The 23595-nt window shown below is 39.9% G+C and overlaps 1 protein-coding gene across 1 annotated transcript; it reads right to left on the bottom strand.

Annotated features, from left to right (window-relative positions):
• Nucleotides 1-6370: 6370 nt before the first annotated feature.
• On the bottom strand, nucleotides 6371-19549 carry LOC127370000 (substance-P receptor-like). The gene is made up of 7 exons (XM_051411642.1): nucleotides 19093-19549; nucleotides 17302-17477; nucleotides 15785-15979; nucleotides 10571-10721; nucleotides 10191-10387; nucleotides 9954-10050; nucleotides 6371-8907 (listed from the first exon to the last, which is right to left on the bottom strand). The coding sequence occupies exons 1-7, from the start codon at nucleotides 19315-19317 to the stop codon at nucleotides 8722-8724; spliced, it is 1227 nt and encodes a 408-aa protein (XP_051267602.1). The 5' UTR covers nucleotides 19318-19549; the 3' UTR covers nucleotides 6371-8721.
• Between the last annotated feature and the right edge of the window lie 4046 nt (nucleotides 19550-23595).

Genomic DNA, 23595 nt, shown 5'->3' with positions numbered 1-23595 from the left:
CATTTTAATTAATTTATATGGAGGACCGGAACTGCCAAAACCAATGATAAATAAATAAATGAGTGAATTAATCAAATCATGTGCAAAAAAAAAAAATTATTAAAGATAAATGTAGGCATTAACTAATATTAAATAAAATGTAAGAAACTGATATTTGTTTTAATTTGCTTCTGTGTTTATTTACCTTATTTATTTCTGTATTTTCATTTTACATTTCTTTACGAATTTCTGCTTCAATATGCAAATGAGGTGGCTTTGGTTGATCGAGTGCAATGATCGACTAAAATGAAATGGGAAAAAGACTTACAACAAAATACAAGAACATTTTATTATATTTAAGAATATTTGGCTCCTCTGTATACCACAACACAGTTCAACAGCAACACAGCTGGATTTACCTAATAAACTTTTACTTACTGTCATTTAGCTCTCAAAAGAACTCTTGGTACTAAAATAACTCACTATAATAATGTCGTCTGCAAACTTAAAGCTGCTATAATCAATATTTTTATATGAACAGTGAGTCCAATGACTATGTAATGTGAACAGAGGTTACTAACACGGACAGACACACAGAGATTACAGACCAATGGCATCCTCCTGGAGCTCTCTGAGTTTTTAAGATACCATTTTTGGCTCATTGTTTCGGTTTTTACGGCCCGCAGCTGTACTGTTTCAGTTCTCTGCGCTCTCGTTAAGGATGTTATAAATCCGTCTCTGATAAATCCACCGTACACCCAGCTCCGAACAACAGACAGACAAAGTTCAGAAAGTGGAGCATTATATTTACTCGTGTTTTATTTGTTAGTTTAACCTTTTGCAATAGAAATGGTCCGTCAGTGCCTACATTGATGTTTTTGCATATTTTGATGTCTTTGAGTATCTTGAAATTATTCATATCAATAAAATCTGTACAACCCAAGCTAAGCATTTATATAAGTATATAAACCATAATAGACTATTCCAATGCTCTTTTTAATCCAAGGTTCTGCTGCTAGACTGCTAACAAAAACAAAGAAGCACCTGAAATACATTTATACAAGTTGAATTTACTCAGTTTTCTTTCACTAAAGCAAATTATTACATTACCGTGCAATAAAAACAATTTATTGTTACGACCCGGCTCGTGGGGGAGAGGGAAGCAACATGAACCAGAATGTTTTTGGTAAAATTGCAAGTTATTTATTTGCAGGGTTCACAAGAAAAACAGGAAAAGGGCTGTTGGATGCTGCTTAACTCAAAGAAACAAATATAACTTAAAGAGGTCTCTCCAAAATGAGAGATAGCCACTGACTACTTCAAAATCAAGTTAAACAGGTCTCCCCCCAGCCAATCCTCGGCAAGGGGTCACACATCCTGTTTAACATGACCCAGCTGCACAACACAGACACATATAACCAGATAACATTATAGTTAATTGATTATTAAAATGGTATCCAATACATTTTCTGTGTTATTTATATGTGACAAATATTAAATCTTAACACTTTGGGAGATCATTAAGAATTATCTAGATGCATACTTGGGCTTATGATGATTAATAAACTTCAATAAAACATAAAAACTATATATCATTATACTGTTGACATTTTTATAATTAAATAAAACAAGTCAATGGAACAAACTGGAATTATTTCACCTGTACTTAAAATACTGCCCACATTAAAGTTCAAACAATTCATTTTTGGGTTTAATTAATGTGAATGAGTGACTCCAATTAATTAACTAATTTATATATTAAGCTGTGTTTAAGGTTTTACAGAGTATTTTTCCAATCTATGGAACAGTCAAAGACATTAGACACGCAGGATCTGCTTAAATCTTAAAAACGTAACTCCATGAACCTTTTTATAGCACTACATCTTACAGTGTGACCTTTTATGCCTTCCCTTACGGCTCGCTCTCAGTTATGGGTTGTTTTTTTGTAAATGTACAGCGCTTTAAGCTGCGTCTTTTGTATGAAAGATGCTACATAAATAAAGTTTCTTAATATGATTTGACACTGAACTCATTTCACAGTTCACTTTATACTGCGGGAACTTTGAGAGGGACTATAAGCCTCTTTTACTACGAGCACTTTAATATCATCAGCAGGCTTTTTAAAACTGTCTTTATTCTCTCTGACTTCCAAATGAAATAAATAATATATAATATGTATCTTATCGTACTACAGGTTAACGGCGGGTTTGATGTTGATCAGCTGAGGTCATCCTCACCCGTTTTCCTCCCATATTGAAAGTGTTGTGAGGACACAGATGAGGTAATAATCCTCTGATTTGAATGCTGAGGAATTTGACCTCTTTATCTGCACTACAGCCTTTATCTCCAGTGATAGTGACTTCCACTTCTTCTAAGAGACAGGCAGCAGGGTTGTAAGTCAAAGTCTGGTAAAGCTCTCTCCTGTTGGCCGGTTTGTACATAAGCTTCTTATGTAGCTGATATTCAACATATCTCAGTGCTAGACTTGATTTAGACACGTTTTTAATTTAACTTAAGTTTCTGAGGGAGTAGGAATTAAAGTTTCCATTGATTAGGAAGCAACAGCAGGTGTGTTAGAATTAAAAGGGAAACACCAGCAAATCTAAACTGTACTTCCTTAAAGATGGAGACTTGTTAGAAACTGTCTCATTTAAATTCTTTCTAATTGAATAAAGAGGCACGAGGAGGACCCTAAAGCATTAGTTATTGATTTATAAGACATTAATAATGGGTTCTTTATTAGAAAGAGACACATCAGATACAAAGACTGGTTGAGGCTGAGATATCCTGATGTTTAGTCCCCGCACTGTGGTTTGCATCAAGGGTGGTCCTTTATTTCCCAAAATGAAACTCACTAGCATCTTAGACAACCCCGATACATAGGCCTGAAAGATTGTAATCTGTTTGCAGTTTGATGAACAGCTCGGCCGCTCTGTTAGGGGTTATTTTACAACTTCATTGCTGTTCTGAAAGAAAAAGTCTCTTTATTCTCTTCATTCCTCACTAAAAGGACCGTCTCCTCCCAGTGAGCAACCTTTGAGTTTATGTAAATACAGTAACGGCACAAATGCCCTCCAGATATCCACCTGTAGCTCTCTTCAGGCAGACGATTGTTTAGAAACCTGGTTCTGGTATTTTAATCTGAAAAGGAGATTTGGGAGAAGTTGCCCTGATGTGTTGCCTTCACATCTTTTGAGTTATTGGATGAATGACCTCTGGGTGTGAGAGGTGAGTGAGGGTTGTCTCATCACGTTTGTGATCTTTTTATGCTCATTTCACGCTTTCCATAGTGTCATTAGTTTGCTCATACATATGAGCAGTTTGGGATTGTAAAGCTAGGTGGCGCTGTGGAGGCGTGCTGCGGTGGCCTGTGGTGCAGCAGCATTGTGTCTGTCTCCAGCCCCGTTCCTGTGGAGCTGCAACAGGGACAGTACATCTTAGCACTAAGTTGGGTATTTACTGACATATTTTATGTCGGAGAACAAAATGTTAAAATCTCTTAAGCTTGTGTTAACCACAGACCTTATTTCAGGCTCTAACTGAAAACCCCTCGGCTTTCAGGTGAGGGAACCAGAAGTGCATAAATGCGAACTCATCTCCATGTTTTCCTACTCATTCCTGCAGCACTTTATATACGAAGTTATGCAATTCCAACACTGTTTATGCACTCCAGTCTGCAGCAATATCAAAATACTCTAGATGCAGAAAATTTATGGTTTTTGCCCCAAACTGAATGGGATTAGCATAAAGCGGGTATATCTGTAAAGGGGAGACTTTTGGCTACGCATAAAACACATTTTCATTCAGATATCTTGAGGTCAGAGGTCAAGGAATCCCTTTGAAAATGGTCAGGCCAGTTTTATCTCCAACATTTAGCTTAACTTTGGAGCGTTACTTGGATGCATCATCTAATTTGATCTGTTGTGTAGTCGGCATAATGTGAGTCAATCAGTCCTCTCTTGAAGCAGACACAACCAGTGTGTAAACTAAACCTTGGCTTTCAGGGGGAGCTCCTGTTTTCTTATGGGGGGAGTGGTTGTCCCTGAGGACTGACTCACATTATGCCGACAGAGGGAGACTCTGATATTCTTCTCCGCTTGTTGATCAAGAAAAGCATGCAGGCCGGTACAGACCACTAAAAATGTTACATCATCATGATTTTAATAGTTTTTTTCAGTAAAAATTATATTTGTGATGCAAAAATGATCATTTCCACACTGATCGTGAATCGTATTGCAATATCTGTCAAAACAATCACAATATGATGTTTTTACCACATCGTGCAGCTCTAGTTGAATCAGTCAGCCCTCTGGTTTCTGAAGAACACAGCGAGGTACAAACCAAGATTATTATGAACTAAAACTAGGTATAAACAAAACATTTTAGTTCACTGAAATAAAAATAAAAACTAACTGAAATTATATTGTGTACTTATAAAACAAAATATACAGGAAATGTCTAGTTTTATTAATTTTGTTAAATTTATCAACACATCAAGCCGGAGGAGGCGTCGGTTCTTTTACTTTATTGAGACTGTGAGTTATTGTGTTTGTATCGTAATACCCATTCTTATAAATACCCAACATATTAAGGATATAAAACACTGAAACTAACACTGAACAATAAAAACTAAACTGAAACAAGCAATCCGCTCTGGAAACGAACTGAAACTAAACTGAGCTGAAAACTAAAATTTAAAACAAAATGAAAAATAAAAACTAATGAATAATCCCAAATAACTCACAGCACAGTGCAGACGAGCGTCTTGTGCAGCACGCTGCTTCATTCTGGACGCGGTTTCCGGTTTCCTGATGTGGATTATATTTGTTTTCAAATAACAGGATTTCTTCAGTTGGAAATTGAGTTCATGTGTTCAGTTCAAACGCAGACAGACCTTGAAATTAGATTTGTAAATGTGAAGCGATGGAAGTTATTTAAATACACTATATAAAAAAGCCTTTTTAACTCACTGATGGGTTAAAATGAGTATTTTCTGAATAATATTGTGAAAAGACTGTAATGTTTTATTCTGTATTTACTATCATTGATATTTCTCTTCCAGTTTTTGTATCAACTAAGTGCTAAAATATTGCTGATATTATATTAAAGATATTGTAGAAAAACTAAACATTTCCTCTTGTAGTGCCCTACCACACCAGTGATAAATAAATGTATTTTCCTTTTAAATATTCTTCTTGCCTGGCTTATACGATCATTAAAGTCCAGGTGAAACAGAAATCAGAGAGCTGTTTGTTTCTGCATATATTATTATATATATACAACCTGTTATCAAACTGTCCCGGGAGGCCGCTGAGTCTAGAGGAACAATATAACTGAGGATGTGATCTTAAAGGGTTAAAATTACATTTTAATTTTTTTTATGATTTTATTTTATTTTTGTACCATTGTGGCTGCCATCGTGTCAGGGTGGTTTACTTGTTGCATGGATGTGTGGTACACGGTATCATGATGGGAGCAGAAATCTGTGAGACTGAGATCTAACCCTCATCACACAGTCAGTAAAAATAAAACTATCTATGTGAATGGACGCTGTGTCAGGGCTTGTGTGTTGTACCACGGGTGGTTGGAGCTGGATTTTACATAAGACCTGCTCCAGCCTGGTGGTCTGGACTCCCTCTCTGCTGGCGCCACCTTGTGTTAAGTTGGAGTTTAGATTTTCTGTATAGTTTATTTATCTCAGTTATCCTGACAGCATGTTACATTTCTGTGACATTAAATGAATTTCTGATGAATAAAATTCATTTCTTTTAGTTTAATCCCTCAATATTCATAGAGATTCTGGGATGTTTAATGATCTAGGAGGAGTAGAAGACTTTTTATCAGACACATTATTGTTCCAGGCGGATTATTTGTGTATATGTCTTATTACAAACAGGAGGGGATCTTTAACTTACTAGCTATAATAAATGCAAATCAAAAGTCTCCTGATGCTGCTTGATGTTTCTACGGAGAACATTTTTCAAGATATCTGATGTTTTAAAGGTCCAGTGTGTAACATTTAGAAGGATCTATTGGCAGAAACTGAACATAACATTCATATATGTTTTCATTATTGTATAGTCACCTGAAAATAAGAATTGTTGTGTTTTCGTTGCCTTAGAATGAGACGATTTTATCTTTTATCTCCTCTTCTACGGAGGCCCCGATGTTTCTACACTGGCAGATTGGGCCTTCTGTGTTTCTCCAACACACTTGGAACAGGAAGGGTGAGGCGAGGGGGTTGTAATCTGCAACTACACTGCCAGATACCATTAAATCCTACTTATCATTATTAAAATCACTCTTCATAAACAATCAATAAACCAGCTTATTTTAACTGTGAATGTCTGGAATCCGATTTATCGACACAAAATCAAACTTTTCACAGAAATATGTGATATTATATATATTTTATTGATAATATAATTTGGAATAATCAGCTTTTTACACAATAATAAGCCAGTCACAGAGAACCAGACTGTTTAGTGTAGCTAACCAGATGTTTACACATGTTTTGAATGTTGAATCAGAGAACTTGTGTTGTGACATTGTTATAAATCACCACAACTATTATTATAACAGTAAGATGAGCAGCTGATCCCAGAGCTGTGCAGGAGAACTGTCTCTCATGTTCCTGCAGCTCCGTTGCTCCTTCAGCTGGACGTTAGATTATAAAACTGATCAGACATCAGATCAAAGCTGTCGACGTACACAACACAAAACATCCACACTTCCTGTATGGACAGGAAGTTAAAAGACTGAAGCTGCGTTTCAATTCACATACATACATTTTACTTTTAGTATTTACTGCAGTTGCAAATACAAAGTACGTACTGCTGCGTGTAATATATCCACAACTGACCCTTCCTAAAAAAGGGAAGATTAGCATAGCATATAGCATATCAATACAGGAAAGCAGGAAGTTGACCGAGGTTTGCTCAACTGTCTTTGACCCTCTTGCTCATACATTAGTTGCAGTTCGTTGCACGCAATCTTTAACTATATTTTTACACTTGAATACACGAATGTCATCTGTATCTTTCGCTGAGGATTGTGGGTCAGAACAGCCAGAAAAAGCATCCTGCAGGACATCCTGGCCTTCTGCATTTAACGTACTATGTCTGTCTAAATGTCCGTGTACCACGTGATAATGTTTGGTCCTCACACATTCTGAATGCACTCACATGACAAGCTGTTAAACAGGTAAACCGGCCCAGTAAACTGTTGTTTGACTGAATTAGTGCAGCTGTTGTCTGCGAGGCTCAAATAGCATCATTCCTCACCAGTGACATACCCTGGTCTTCCCACTTCCCCCAGTCCCCAGCTCTTTTCTCTATCAATCCCTCTATATGTGTCTCCATTTCCCGGTCCCATCCTCTATATATAGCTGCCCTGTGACCTGCCTGCTGCAGACTGAACCCTGCTCTACACATTGTCAAAACAAGGGGCTAATCCTGTCCAACAGGTGCTAGATCCCCCCCCATACACACACACACACACACACACACACACACACACACACACACACACACACACACACTGAATCTGTCTGCCTGTTTCCACACAAACAACAGCGTCACAAACTCCACTCGGCGTGACACTGTTGCCAGGGGAGGCCGAAGGGTCACGCTTTCCAAAACCAGCCGGGGAATGCTGGAGGTCGAGTGTTGGAGCCCACACACGCTGAATGATGAAATGGACCAGTGTGAGGTGGACTGTAGCGTTTCTACTGCGTGTGTCAGGCCTCTGAGGTTCCAACAGTTCAGACACGATTGTATGTTTTCACCAGTGGTGGACGAAGTACTGAAAAGCTTTACTCAAATGTACAACAAGGAGTTTTTGACTGGTTATCAAACAGTGTTTAACACTGATGCCTCTGTATGACCTATAAAAACAGACCAACAGTGAGAAGATCAGATATTTCTATAGTTATTCTTAACGCCTGCCACTGGGTCGGATTCCCCTTGAAATCAATGAAACAAGGCGGTAGAAAAACTACTGCTTTTGTCCACAGGGGTCGCCAGAATCAGCACAAAATGAGAGTTTTTTTAAGTAAAAATACAACAATGTAAAAAAAACAAGTAAAAGTTCTGCATTTAAAAGTGTATTTAAGTAAAAGTATGTACGTATTATCTGCAAAATATACAAACATTAATATAGCAGCAAACAACTACCCTCCCTCTGCCTGTGTTGTATCACAGCTTCTGTGGTTTGTTTCCATAGCCGGTCTGCTCTGACTGAAACTGCTGTTTTTATCATCTACGTCGGTGAATTAAGGATTTATTTCCACCAAACCAGAGTTGCTGATTGATCATGTGACTAAATTATTTAAATTACAAGACACTGCTTTTTTTAACAGGTGTGTATGATAGCGGTCAGATAAATGTAGTGAAGTAAAAAGTACAATATTTCCCTTCCAAAATGTAGAAGTAGAAGCACAAAATGGCATAAAATGTAAATACTTGTACTTGAAGTACCTGCAAGTACAGTACTTGTGTAAATGTACTTAAGTTGTTGCTTTCCACCACCGGTTTTCAGTCTCCCACAGACGATGTAGGCATCCGTTAGGTATTAATGCACTTGTCTGGCTAGAACAACAAATCACAGGCTAAATAATGCACTCGACTGGAACAACTGAGCGCCTGAGCACGACTTCCTCTTCACTACAGTGAGAGCGAGCCGACAGCAGGCTGCTCTTCGCCCATCAACACTTTGTTCCCGCGCCACCTGATGGTGTTTACTCTACTGCGAAGTATTGTTGGGGCTCTTGGTTAACGTCTCCGAGCCTGAGCCGTTGGACGTGACCTCCGCACGAGGCTGGCCGTGAGGGACGCAGGACGGCAGCTGGGCCCTCCTGTGCTCCGTCGCTGCAGGATGAACTGCAGTGGACACAACGGTCTCCATCCGACTGGCTCGATATATGCTCACCTGAAAGGTAGATAGATTCATAAATAGACAGACTAATGAATTTAATACCGCCTAATTTCCTAATTTGTTATGATGTTGTTTTTAAATGTGAACCTTAAACATATCAGATTTGTATGTTCTTCAGTCTCCTGTCAATGAATATTTAGATGCTTGCTTCTTTGCGGTTTCATATCTTCAAAATCTAAATTGTCTCAAATACTCAAATAGACTGTATATACAGTACAGACAGATGCCTGCAACCTCAGTAATGTTGTAATTTTGATTAAAGATTGTAAAAGATCCTCAGGATTTCCTTTCAACTGTGTCCTCTTATAGTAACTTTTGGTGCTCCACAAAATCCCTCCTATTTGACTCAACTCTCATACAGTATGTTCTGCCTCATTATTATTATTATAATATTTGTAGTTTATGTTACAACACATCTAATGTTTCATCTTTCCCTCCACTTTTGCTTCATTGTTTTTGGTTTAAGAAAAGCTAAAAAAAAAATAGACTGTGTAAATGTTACAGCTCCATGAACACCACTTTATTCATTCTGTTACCAGCCGAGTCTTCCCCCTTTAAGGACGGTGGGCTTGTGGGTAACCTGTGCCGTTTTGTTGTAGGAAGTGAGTCTTTCCCGGTGTGTAAAGGGACAGTAATGTTGCAGTATAATAGTTACTGTGTGTTGTGTTTGCTGCCACAGAAAATAAATACAAAAATTCCTCTATATGTAACATTAATGTCACTGTGGTGTCTTCTTGTTCTGTTCACAGCTGAGTTTGTCCAGACTGCGGATGGCTAGTTTTAAATAGTCTACAATGAAGGTAAAACGTTTTGGAGCAGGGAGCCGTATTTGATCAGATTGATTGATTTTATTACCAGTTACCAGGGAAACGGAGATATGGTTCATAAAAAGCTTTGGATTTGGATTACAAAACTTCTTTGGCAAGTGACCATGGTAGAAGTGGGATAATGACTTTCCAATGGAGGCCTCGTGGGGTATTATCCATTACATAATTGCCTAATCTGAATATTTTATAATCTGAACCCGGGATAACACACACCTGTGTCTGCAGGTAGCGCGGTGATTTGAGCTCTAGCTCCTCCTTGGCGACTGTGGGAGCGCAGCAGCAAAACACCTGCTGGAAACCTGCTCTGAACCTGCCGAGTGGATGACAGATATTTCATAACAGGATGGATTAAACAGGCAGACGGGATTATAGACACAGATTACCTCGCACATGACATCCACACAGACACACAGATAGCCATTTTAACGGGGATACGTTAAAAGTTCCCACCTGCTGTTGAGGCAGTAGTAGATGATTGGGTTGTACATGGTGGAGCTCATGGCCAGCCACATGATCGCCAGGTAGACCTGTTGGATGTAGCGCTGCTCGAACAGATCTGGGAAGAACTGGTGCAGCAAGAAGTAGACGTGGTAGGGCAGCCAGCAGACAGCGAACGTACACACAACCACGATCATCATCTTCACCACCTGCCGCAGAGCAAAACGCAGAGGAGACGGGGGTGGCTTTAAAATAATCTTTCCAAATGTTTTTGTTTTGATGCAAGGATTAAAAAACCATTAAATTAAATGGTAGACACTGTTGTGTGTTTGTGTTTGTGTGTGTGTGTGTGCGTGTGGGTGTGCGTGCGTGCGTGCGTGAGCTTGCGTCACCTTGCGTTTAGCGATGAGCTGTTCTTTGTAGTGGTCAGAGGAGTCCCCGGGGATCTCACTCGCCCAGAGGGTGACGCCCACAGTCGTGTACGCACATCCCATAATGCAAAGGGGCAGGAAGTAGATCAGCAGTGTCACGCACACGTAGTATCTGACAGAAAGAGGACAAACAAATTTATAATGTGGGATGTTTGGCACCGAAAATGCTTCCAGTATTGCTAACAATAAGACCTTTTTCACAGCAGCCATGTTGACATGAAGTAGTTGGTAAACACAGGTTACGAGGAAAGGACCCCTGAAGTGCTCCAGTTTTCGAGATACCTCTACCGGATATACAACAAAGCACAACACACCCTTAAAATCAAGAAGGCTGTGCGACCCTTTGTGAAGCTTTAGTTGGGTTCAGGACCTCCAAGTTGGCAACCACAAAAAGATGTAATGGAGTAAAAAGTATAATCTTTGCCTCTGAGATGTAGTGGAGTAAACGTATATATATATACACAGTATATACTAACAATCAGGAAAAATACATAAAAACATTCAAATAAATTTAATCTAATTGTTTATTTTTTTTTTAATGTGGGAGGAAACCGAAGCTTCTCGGAGAAAACCCACGCCAACACAGTGAGCACTCTGTACTCCTCACAGAAAAACTAACCACCCCTAAGCGCAAGGCCACAGTATTACACTGAGGCACCTGTGTGTCCCTATGATGTCACATAATTTTTTTTTTGTATTAAAGTTTTTTTCATTATGTTTAAAAGTGGGGAACCGAAGCCCGAGCACTCTGTACTCCTCACAGCGAAAGGGAACTGAACCATCCCCTTATAGCTGCAAGGCCACAGTGTTACACTGAGGCACCTGTGTGTCCCTATGATGTCACCGAATTTTTTTTGTTGGATTGAAGTTTTTTTTCATTATGTTTAAAATGTGGGGGAACCGAAGCCTCTCGGAGAAAACCCACGCCAACACAGTGAGCACTCTGTACTCCTCACAGCGAAAGGGAACTGAACCATCCCCTTATAGCTGCAAGGCCACAGTGTTACACTGAGGCACCTGTGTGGCCCTATGATGTCACCGAATTTTTTTTTGTCGGATTGAAGTTTTTTTTCATTATGTGTAAAATGTGGGCGAACCGAAGCCTCTCGGAGAAAACCCTGTGTCAACAATCATTTAGTATGCGTGTGTGTTTGTGCGCGTTTGTGTCTTTTTGCATCCGAAGCACGCAGTGAACGGCTTGGCCATGGTCTTGAAGAGACCTGAGAAGAATCTGTTGACGCCACTTTTGTTTTGTGGTGTCACCAGATGCTTCATCAGTGTCTCAATGAAGAATCCGTAAATAAACACATCCTGGGAGAGCACGCCCAACCGCAAGATCTTTGCGCTGCCGGTCTTCTTGCACAACTCCTTGTACACTGCCTTGGCCACTCTTTTGATGTGAGGGCCGCTTGGTTTTACGGCAACATCGCAGCCTGAAATCTGTTCCAGGAGCATTTCCGCCAGTGACGTGCTTATAGTTGCAATTTCATCATAATTCAGACGGATATAGGAAGTAATTGGACTTTTCATGATTTTGTGAATAAGTGCAACCACCACAAGCCTACAGCGGATTTCGTCCCACTGATAGTTGGATTGTGCCGTGGTGTCAACTGCAGCTTCACCTGCTCCACAGGTGATCGGTTCCTCGATGGACTGGACGGGGGTGGAAGTTGGTTCTTCTTCATCCACCAAGATGTTACTAGCCTCAACTCTGATTGGGGACTCGATGGACTGGATGGGGGTGGAAGGTGGTTCTTCTTCCTCCACCAAGATGTTACTAGCCTCAACTCTGATTGGGAACTCGATGGACTGGATGGGGATGGAAGGTGGTTCCTCTTCATCCACCAAGATGTTACTAGCCTCAACTCTGATTGGGGACTCAATGGAATGGATGGCGGTGGAAGGTGGTTCTTCTTCATCCACCAAGATGTTACTAGCCTCAAATCCGATTGGGGACTCGATGGACTGGACCACCAGAGTGTCACCTGTGTCATCGCTGACAGCAGCCTCCAGATTGATGGAAGCTGGTTGTGACACAGGTGTAACGCAGCCGTCTGTGACTAAGGGAGTCTCTGTGACTGATCGCTGAGTGATCACTCCCCTGATCTGCTCGACAGCGAGACTTGCGTGGTCCCCCTTGTTTTTGTTGAGCTTCAGCTGTCGGTTGAGCCAGTTCCGTACTTGCTTCAAAAAGGTGTCCACTTCGCTTTGGATCTCAAAGCGAAAGTCCATGGAGGGGTCCTGCTGTAGATGGTTGGAGACCATTTCGCCAAGCTCTACGCCGGCCATGTTGGTTTGTCCACTGGAGATTACCTCTGCGATTCTCTCGTAAGGGGACTCGTCCTCGTCCTCTCTCTTGCCCTCACTTGCGTCCTCTGTGTTTAAGGAAATGATGCTGCTAAGTATCACATGAGCCTCCTCCAGTAACTGGCTCAGGGGTGACTTTTTTTCTTGGACGCTTTTGTATTTACGTCTGAGCTTTGTCACAAGGCCAAGCAGTGACCCCATGGCAAATCTCTGTGCATAAACCGCCTTGAGCTTATTTCCCACGGTCTTCCAGAGGGATATCTTCACAGATTCTGCCACTGATTCCGGCAGTGAACCATCCAAATCTAGTTGGAGCTCTTCAGTTATCTCCTTTACAATTGTAGAAGCTACCTCGTCGGTCCACTGGGAAAATCCGGAGTCAAACATGTCGTTGTCTTCATCCGATACCTTGACATCGTAATCGATAGGTGTGACGCTTCTTGCCTGTTCCCTCAGGATCTTTTTTATGGCTGATGTAGTTTTTTCAGTGAAGTCTGCTTCGGTCTCGTCCTTAAAAGGTAAAATGGGTGTCTGCCATGACTTCCTGGTTGCAATTGGTTCAGTGTCCTCTGGCAGGCTGTCCAGCATTTCCTTGCTTTGTTGACCTCTTTTGATGGTTACTTTACTTGCGCAGTTTTTTAAAAGTCTTGCTACATGTTGTACCATGGACTTCAGTCTCTGGGTGAAGGAACGAGAGACAAGAGGTTTGATGGCCTCATCGCTGCCTCCACTACTGCCAGAGCTCTGGGAGAGCTCATTCACTCTGGCTGTGACCTCTGTCACCACGGCCTCGGTTACCTTTTCTGCACTTTGGCAGCTGATGTCTTTGACGCCGATTGCGTCGGCAAAGGCCAGGGAGATGGTGTCCCCTAGACACCCGCGGACATCGTCTTCAGAGACACTTATCTGGGATCCGGTAGATCCAGGAGAGATTTTGTTGGATTTGAGAGTGCGTCTCCTCTTCGGTTGGCTCTGTTTGAACAATAAGTAAATATGTGCGAATATAATATTAATTATATCCATGCACATGTTAGTAATTACATCCTCTGTTTTTTTATCTAGAGACCCGGACTCCAGCAGAGACCATTGTAGTGTGGTCAGCTGCTCCAGGCTCTGTCGGACAAGTGTGCGAACACTCTCTGTCGCGGCTTGATCCATTTCGTTGGTTTGTATCTTTGTATCTTCAGTCCTGAAGAATCCAAACTTGTGTTTGTGTCTTTGTTCTCGAAGTGAAAGTGTCCTGAAGAATCTGAACTGAACCAGGCTGGATTTGGATCCAAGGTGCATAGTTTCAGACAGAATGTTCGTCTTTGTATCAAAGGAACGTTCTATTGGCTTTGATCTTTGGATGACATCATGACAATCCAATGACATCACAGCAAAAGATTAAAAAAAACGCAACATTCCGTCATTCACACAATTTAAAAATAAACACGCAGACTATTTGAAATTCTGATTAATAACAAAATGAATTAACCACTATTAACAATTAGTAAGTTGAAGGATTTAGAATTCTGCATAGAATGAACTACGCTGAGTTTGTGGAATCAGTAAATTATCAGTAAATTATTTAGTTTATCTTGCATTAATCCATTCAATTAAGTGATAGTAATAGGTTCACTGACTAAGAAAGGGACAAATTACGGTGTACATTACTTGCAGAAATGTTGGCAATGTGTGAGCACAAGGTAGCTAACATGACCTAGCTAGCCAATTAACATGATGACAATTACCCAAATATAAAACCAAAGAAACCAGTTGAAAGCAAACACAAGTGCAGAGAATCTGTTGAAGTTTGCTGCTAATGTCTGTGTGTCCTTTACTCTCTGCCAAACCTCATTAGCAGGGAGTAATAAGTAAAGTAATATTACTTTTGAAAAGAGTAATGAGTAATAAATGACATTTTTGAGTAACTAGCCCAACGCTGTTTACCACAGTGGGTTTGCAACTGGGGGCATCAAATCTTACAAACATGTACATATATAGTGTTGCATTAATCCTGTGGTTTCCAACCTGGAGACTGGGACCCCCACTAGGGGTCACCAAAGATATACCTATTCAAGGGCTATTCAATTGGCTGTAGTTCTGTGAATACATCACACACCGCCAACTCAGATCTGTCTGAGGCTATAAGGGATTGTCTCCTGTCAGATCACAGACTACGAGTTTACATTCTTTAATACACACACACCGACATGGAGGTGATTTCAGCAAATAGCTCAAAGAAATCCGGACCAGTAAACGAAGGAAGCTTTAACGTGCAGAGAGGTTACGGAGCAGAGTCAGGGAGGCAGTCAGGGACGATAATAAGATGTTAATTTTGGAATCAAATTTATCAAATGCCCTTTTCCTCTTTTAGCTCCCCAGATATTTCCAGAAGAAATCAACCAGACATGAGGATGATCCTCGTAGACAGATTCATCACCTGAACAGCTGCAGGGTCTATTTTTTTCATATACAAAATTAATCCCTCAAGGAAATGATTATCGCACTGGTTCAGCCAGGCGGCAGCAGGTTGGCTGTCAGGTATGAGATGACAAGGGATCAAATCTTATTAACAACAACTGCTGCTGCAGGATAAGTATATATAGTGAGCATGGAATAATACTGGACATCAAACATTTGACATACCAGGCGCCAAAATATCTTCTATGAATACTAATGAGTGCACATTTAAAATAAGGACCAATTTTACACCATGTCCACCAAATCAAGTTCAATACTTACAAAATAAGGTCCTGATCTCATGATGTTTGTGCACGTTTAGCTAAAAAATTTGCTGAACTTGTCCTTTAAAGATTCGGTAGTTTAGCTTTCAGCTTTGTCTTCTGTTGGTTCAGGTTTACAGACGCCTTGTGCTTTACTCACATCTTCTTAAAGTCCACAGTGGTGTATTCGGGCCAGTCTATGTAGCAGACTGTGCGTCCAGGCAGCAGGGCAGTTTCTGAGTAGTAGTACTGAGGGAAGGCTAGAAGCAGAGCCAGCATCCAGATCACAAAGATCACCACACGGGTCTCTGTGGACGTCAGCCTCTGCTGCAGGGGATGGATGATCGCCATGTATCTAACAAACACACACAGAGACAGAAAACTCAACTCAACTGTCTGCTTCTATTCTGACCCGTCACAATAAAAGTGAATGATGTGCAGATTTATAAATCATAGAAGACTGGACTCTTGGCCTTGGCAGAGGTCTCTAGATGGTTTGTGCTGACCTTAATGGGAAAGCCTGGGACCTCTCTATCAGAATAAATCACATTTGTTCTTATTTTGCTTTGTTATCTGACATGTTCTTCCCTGACTTTATGGATCACAAGAAGATTTCCAACAATTCTGTGCCTGTAATTTGACCTTTAACACATCAAGCTATGGTAACTCTGGTGGTCTGTGGATGAATATCTAAAATATTTATGTTTTTAAATAAAATAAAACAAATAATACCACAATACTGCACAATTTTGAATGAAAATACTGTCATTTTAAGTAAGTTTTGTTTCAATATCAGCCTGCTATGTAGTCATGTTCATGCATGTAGTGCATGATGAGCAGTGGGAAAAATAAGGGTTCAAAAACACTGCAATCGTGGCTCCAAAGAGGAGGAAGTGTGGACCAGGAGGACCCCTTTTCCACCAGTTTAGCTCTGATTCTTGAACCGGTTCCTAACTGTCACTAGCCGAATATGATCGTCCTACACTGCTGTATTTCAGTCAGTCATAATGTTGGTACTTAGAGAGTAAATAAAAATTCCTGCAAAACTCCTGACATTTCCCATCAGCCTCAGCTGTAGCCTACTTTGTGTTTCATGTTAATTAGCAGATGTTAGAATGCCAACACGTATAAACATCAGTTAGAATTGTCATTGTGAGCATGCTGGCGTTAGCATTTAGCTCAACCTAAGTATAGCTTTACAGAGCTGTTAGCTCTGGCTGCAGACTCTTAGGGGCCAATCACACAGAGACGCACCGCTAGAAACAAAACCATAGTTTATATAGAGCTATTACATATAGAGTTTATAGAGCTACGGAGCAGGGGTGTAGTGGGGTATAAACCTCAGTCATCCAGCTCCAGGCGTTTTAAAAGCGGCTCCTTAATCTTCTTTCCTTTGTTCTTGTACAGAACAATGCAAGCGAGAACTGTGAAAATGCATTTATATTAAATAACATTTCCTCTATATTGCACCAGTGTCCGGGACTTTCTATAGTGCCTATACAGCCTTGAGGTACACACTCTCATTTTGATTTTAGTCCTGCTGTGCAGAGTCAGTAGAATAGTAGAATGGCTCTTACAGTGTATATGTACACATTTATATAAAGACATATAGTCCCTGCATACACACACACACACACACACACACACACACACACACACACACACACACACACACACCTGTCCAGAGCTATGGCCGTCATGGAGTAAATGCTGGCAAATATGGCGGCGATGGGGAAGAAGTTGTGGAAGCGGCAGTAAACCAAACCAAAGTACCACTCGTTGTGAACGGCGTAGGTGAAGTTGATCACTGTGTTGAATGCTGACATCCCGGCTTCAGCAAAGGCCAGGTTCACCTGCAGGAGAGAAAGAGAATGAACTAAAACCCAACACACCTGTTTATACTCAGTGGGGGAAGTTACTTTACTTTACAGTTTACTCAAGTCTTTTCTTTTCGTACCACTTTTCTCCTATTTCAGTACATCTTAGAGGGAAATATTGTACCTTTTACTATTTTCATCCGACAGCTTTAGTTACACTGTAAAAAAAAGTCCTGTCATATCTCATAGTAAAACCTTTATTAATACGCATTTTAAAAGAATTTATATGTAATAAAATAGTTTTATTATATTACAGACTGTAAACTGGACTGAAAACCACATCATTCATACGGTATTTTCACGTGGCGAAACTGTTTCTTTGAACTTTGTACAATCTTTGTTCTCTAAGACAGACCAAGAGAAAGTTTGTCACAAGATAAAACCAATATTTAAATGTTCGATTTTAGTCATAACTCAATTTTGAACAAGAGCGCAGTTACTGCGGTTTGCCTTCGTAGGGCAGAATACATGTCTTGCTCCCACGCTGGTGGCCAGGCTGACTGTGACAGCTACAATAGTCTAGAAGATTTCAATAAGAGAGGCTGAATATTTTCTCCTTAAACTATTCCTGGCCACCTGTGGGGTGCGAGATATCTACAGTTGACCCCACACATTGAATGACAGGCCCATAATGTGCATAAGGAAGCAGAAATGCATAAAGAAATGTAAGAATACAGTTTGGGGAAATAAATGAAAAAAGAAAAAGAAAAAAATAAATAAAAAGGAAAATTAAATTGTTTTTTATTTGTGGTGCTCTTAATGGCACATTAATGTATTTCTTGAGATATTTATGTTTTTGATTTTTGGCAGTTTTTGTTCTTCGTAGTAGAAACCCTGCTAACAAATAATAGACTAATGCATCAGATTGTGAGTCAATGGGGTTGATAGTTTACTGATTTCAAAATCAACCTGAAAGCATTAGTCAATTAATCAATTAATATAATAATAATAATAATCAGCAGTTATTTTGATTGCTTGTCATTTTTTGCTTTAAATTTGCTGTTTGCAGCTTCTCAAAATGATAATTTGATGCTTTTCTTTGTCATATGTGACAGTAAACTGAACAAAACAAACAACAAGAAGACATCATCTGACACACTATAAACCAAATGATTAATCAATAAAAATTATTTTTTTTAGTCGATTTACGAGAGTAACTGAGCTGAATCTGAAGGTAAATTTCACCATCTTACTTTAGTTCAAGAAACAATGTTTTGACATATCTGTTTTCTCCAAAGTGATGAAAAAACATTAATTAACTTTATTAGCTTTTATTAGAGATGTAACAGTCAGCCAATGGCATTTATTTAAATATTAACCTACAAATAAATAGAATTTGTATTTAAATTACAGATTTACGCTGTTTATTGATGGTGATGGATGCACCTGAGTTGAGCTTGAGGAGCATCTTCATTTCACAGATCTGCTTTCTTACAAGTTCATTATAGTTCACAGGTGATACAATAAAATAATAATTCAACTCAGTTTTGGAGACAAACATTAAAGAATCTCCCAAAGGAAACACCAAGAATTCAAAAGTTTTTATCAACTTCTCAAACAAAACATTTAAGGAGAAACAAACTGAACTCACCAGAAAGTAATTGGTGACCGTCCTCATGCGTTTGTGCGCCAGAATAATCCAGATGACCACCATGTTACCAACCACAGACACCGCAACGATGCTGCAGTAGGCGACAGCCCAGAGTGTGATCTGCCACACCGGCTGGATGAACTGGTTGAAGCCGTCGCTGCCGTTCACGGACACGTTTGTCTCGTTGGTGGCGTTAACATCGGTGCCGTTGTAGAGAGGGTCCATCTTCTGGGCATCGGCGTGTTTGGGTAGTTGCTGGGTGTTAAAAATAGATGATTGTCCCGTGACTCTCTCTTTCTGCTCTCTGTCTCTAGGAGGAAAATGAGCAGTGAATTCGTAAAAAGCGCAATTCCCACATTTTCTGCGGCGGAGCTTGTCTTTACGCACCGTGCGCCCCCGAGGACATCACCGCACCAAAACGCACGACGCGGCTCACCAACCATTCACGTTCTCCAGGCTGTCCAACCAGCACTCCTCCTCCCTCCACTATCCACTCCCCCCTCTCACACAACCCCTTCTATAAACACACCACATGATTAGTCTTGATGTTGTCTGGCCGATATCAGCGGCTGTAAATCACCGTGTGACCCTGAAATGCAACATAACTTAAATGAAACCCTAATACGATCCGAGCAGGGATTAGTCCAGACTCACTCTGGGTCAATCTGATGATATTGGTTTATATAATATGATGTTTATTAATGTCCAAAACAGGTAACATTATACAAACAATAAATAAAGGGTTTATAACACAATATAAAGCTGCAGTGAGCTGAGATAATAATGAGATCTTTAAGTGTTTGTTAATGGAGACAATTATAAAACATCTAACTGATGTATAAAAATATAATCACTGACTGACAACATAAAACAGCTGTAATCAATATAAAGTTTATTGATAATGTTGACAATGACACACTTGGAACCAGTGAGTTGATTGCAATTGGAAATTACACCGTTAGACGCCACTAAATCCTTCACACTGGACCTTAAAGTAAATTTTCCTCATTGTTCTTACATACTGAGTCATTTTACTTATAGTTAGACCTCTAAGTAGTTTTTTGAGTAAAGAGTCTGAATACCTCCTACTAAGTAAAGCTTAATTTATATAGAACTTTTAAAAACAAAGCTCTACTCTGTCCTGCATATATATACATACACAATCATATACATACATAAAGAACATGTAAATACTAACATAAGGATGAATAAAACATGACATGTGGATGTTCATGGTGTTAGTTCCAGCACACAGCGCAGCTAGCTCTGCTCGCCAAACCCACACCTACCTAGAGGACCAGTGTGTAGGATTCAGGGGCGTCTAACAGTGAAGTTGCAGATTGTAACCAACTAAATACAGCTCGCCTTCTAAGTGTGTAGGAGAAAATGTGGTGGCTGTGAAACACTAAAGTTCCTGTCTAGAGTCAGTGTTTGGTTTGTCCATTCTTGGCTACTGTAGAAAGATGGTGGTTTAATATGGCGGACTCCGATGAAGAGGACCCGCTCCCTCTGTAGATAAAGTACCTTGAGACCTTTCTTCCAATGAACAAAACAAACATCAAATCTACACTTTGGGGGATCATTAAGAATTGTTTGGATGCATACTTATGATGATAAAAAATCCTAAACTATACATAATTATAATGTTTACACTGTTATAATGATAAAGTCAATAAAATTAGTAATTGGAACAAACTGGAATTATCATTTGATTTCTAATCAGTAGGAGGAGAAAGCCAAAGTAATGTTGTAACTAGTCATTTTTAGGGGGAATAACTATAATATTTATATCTAAATGTATTAGTAATTAGTTACACTAGTTACTGGGGAAGGTAATATGCCCAAGACTGGTTATAGAGCAGCTCATAAGTGTTTATTTACTGCTTCTAAATACCAAATAGCTGTAGAAGTGTTTCCAGAAAGTAACAAATACATAAAAGTTTTATGCAGATTTTCCACCACCGTCATTATTTCAGAGTCAGTCAGTTTTGAAATTGGCTCATGGTCTCGTGCTTATTGATTTCATGCTTCGACATTTGATGCATTCTAGACGAATTATGTCCATTCGTATATAAGCAGTAAATAAATGAAGCAGCTCTGCTTGTGTAGCTGTGAATTAAGGGCTCAGTGACTGTTGGGTCATAAGGTCACCGGATTGTGGCCTGCCTAGCTAAATTGCATGTCAGCTCACCAAAGTAATGGAAAAACAGATATGTGGCACCACACATAAACGGAGCGTATTTATCTCTCGGCAGTGAGCACAACTACAGCTCACTGTCTGTCTGTCTGTCTGTCTGTCTGTCGCATCAGATCGGTGCTATTAGAATCCACTGCAGGGAAAACAGGAATTCAATCTCATTTGTCACCTGCTCCCCTCACAGCTGCTGTATCCAACACCCCAGTGCAGGTAGTGAAAGCTCATGTCTGAACTTGATGAGGAAAGGATGTGACACGAACAAAGAGAGGCAGAATTCACCCGAGAACGACAGGGAGCTTTCTTCATTTATCTGTTTTATCTGCCACCTGGTTTCATGTAGAAACTCAAATTAAAAAGTGAGGATTATTAAGAACACAATGACGTAGTGGAAGGCTGTGACTTAAAGGTGCCATATGAAATAATTTTAGTTTATAAAGTTTAAAACTTTACTGAAATGATCAACAGAACGTGAAGAAATAACAGCTTTGACGTCAATGTGTTGTATTGCAGAGATATCTACTGAAGTTAGCATGCTAGCCAGCTATCTTCGGCTCATCCTGTCCCGTAATACCACTTAGTAACTCAAGAGGTAGTCCAATAGTATAACTGCCAACTGGCATGGCCATTTTCAAAGAGATCCCTTGACCACTTACCTCGGGATATCTAAATAAAAACAGTTCTATGGGCACCAACGAGTCTCCCCTTTGCAGACAGCCCCACTTTATGTAATCCCATGTTATTTCCACCTAGTGTATTTGAATGTTTCTGCACACTGGGATCCAAAAAACAGTGTTGGATTTGTATGAATTGGGAAAGTCAGTGCCACGCTTGTGCCACCCCAATCATAAAAGTCTGGAAACGCCCCTGCAGTCTCTTCAATCTGCATACAAACAACACAACCTTTATTCAGGAGATATGTGCGAGTGGTGAGTTTTAGTAAGAAATAAACTCAATAAATCTCTAGAAAATAAATATTCATACGCCCAGTTTCTTATTTAACAGAAAAATATAACCTTCTAAATTCAATTTTCTCTCTTTTACCAAACTAAGATTAGCTTAATTACCTTGTTAACTTACCGTAAAACACTCTTTATTCAAATTGAAACAAAATAAAAATCACCAAAACCGTCTGTTAATGAAAGTAAAATTATATTTGTTCAGTTTTTTATTGTAAGATATGGTTTTATTAGTATTCAGGAAATGTGCCAGTACCATAAACACAAAATAACCCTGATTCTTCTTTCATTTTCAGTGCTATTTTCTTGGCGTTAAGATAGCTATGTGTTTACACAGAGTTGTTTAGCAGTAGCTCACCAGCATTGCTGCATGCAGGTTTTTGGAAATACTTAAAAAAGAAACTGAACTTGCGAGTGGCATCAAAGCATCAAAATGATTATTTTTACATAATTATTTCACAGCTTTTATTGTATACCCCTTGGAAAAAATACAAGTGCTCCCTCCTGTACTGCCTCTACACCCACGACTGCAGTTCGGCCCACAATGACAATCTCATCGTCAAGTTTGCCGACGACACTACAGTGGTCGGACTCATCTCCAAGGGTGATGAGGCAGCCTACAGAGAGGAGGTTCCTGAGAGTCCTCAGGAAGCACAACCTAAACTCCAACCTGCTGCTGACCTTCTACCGCTCAGCCATCGAGAGCCTGCTGACATACTGTATCACAGTATGGTACGGCAGCTGCACCGTTGCAGACAGGGAGCGGCTCCAGAGAGTTCTAAAGGCAGCACAGAAGATCATTGGCTGCCCTCTCCCCTTCCTGATGGACATTTACACCTCCTGCTGCCTCAACAGAGCTAAAACCATCACCAAACACAGCTCCCACCCTGGCTTTGACCTGTTTGACCTGTTGCCCTCAGGGAGGCACTACAGGTGCATTAGGACTAAAACAAATAGACTCAAAAACAGCTTCTTTCCAAAAGCAATAACCACTCTGAACTCTCACATGCTCTGTTCTTAGTCGAACCACCCCAACCCCCGGACTCTCTTCAGTCACTATTAAACACTGTTAAAAAACCTTACCTACTATGCAATTCCATACAATGTGCAATATTCCATACCATAATGGGCAATATATATATAATGTGTAATATTTATATATATTTAACACTGTATATAGCACCGTATTTATTTTGCAAATGTTCATACTCCTCAGGACTGTGCACCTGACCTCCCTTTTTTGTACTATTACTTTATGTAATATATATTGTATATATTTTTTATTCTTTGCACTGTTTTTAGCACTGCTATTGGAGTTGGCTGTTTAATCTCATCGTACGTGTGTACAGT

This window comes from Dicentrarchus labrax, unplaced genomic scaffold (genome assembly GCF_905237075.1).
Source record: "Dicentrarchus labrax unplaced genomic scaffold, dlabrax2021, whole genome shotgun sequence".
In the NCBI taxonomy this organism is placed as follows: Eukaryota; Metazoa; Chordata; class Actinopteri; family Moronidae; genus Dicentrarchus; species Dicentrarchus labrax.
Note: the sequence above shows the minus strand (reverse complement) of the source record. Positions and strands in the feature narration are given on the sequence as shown.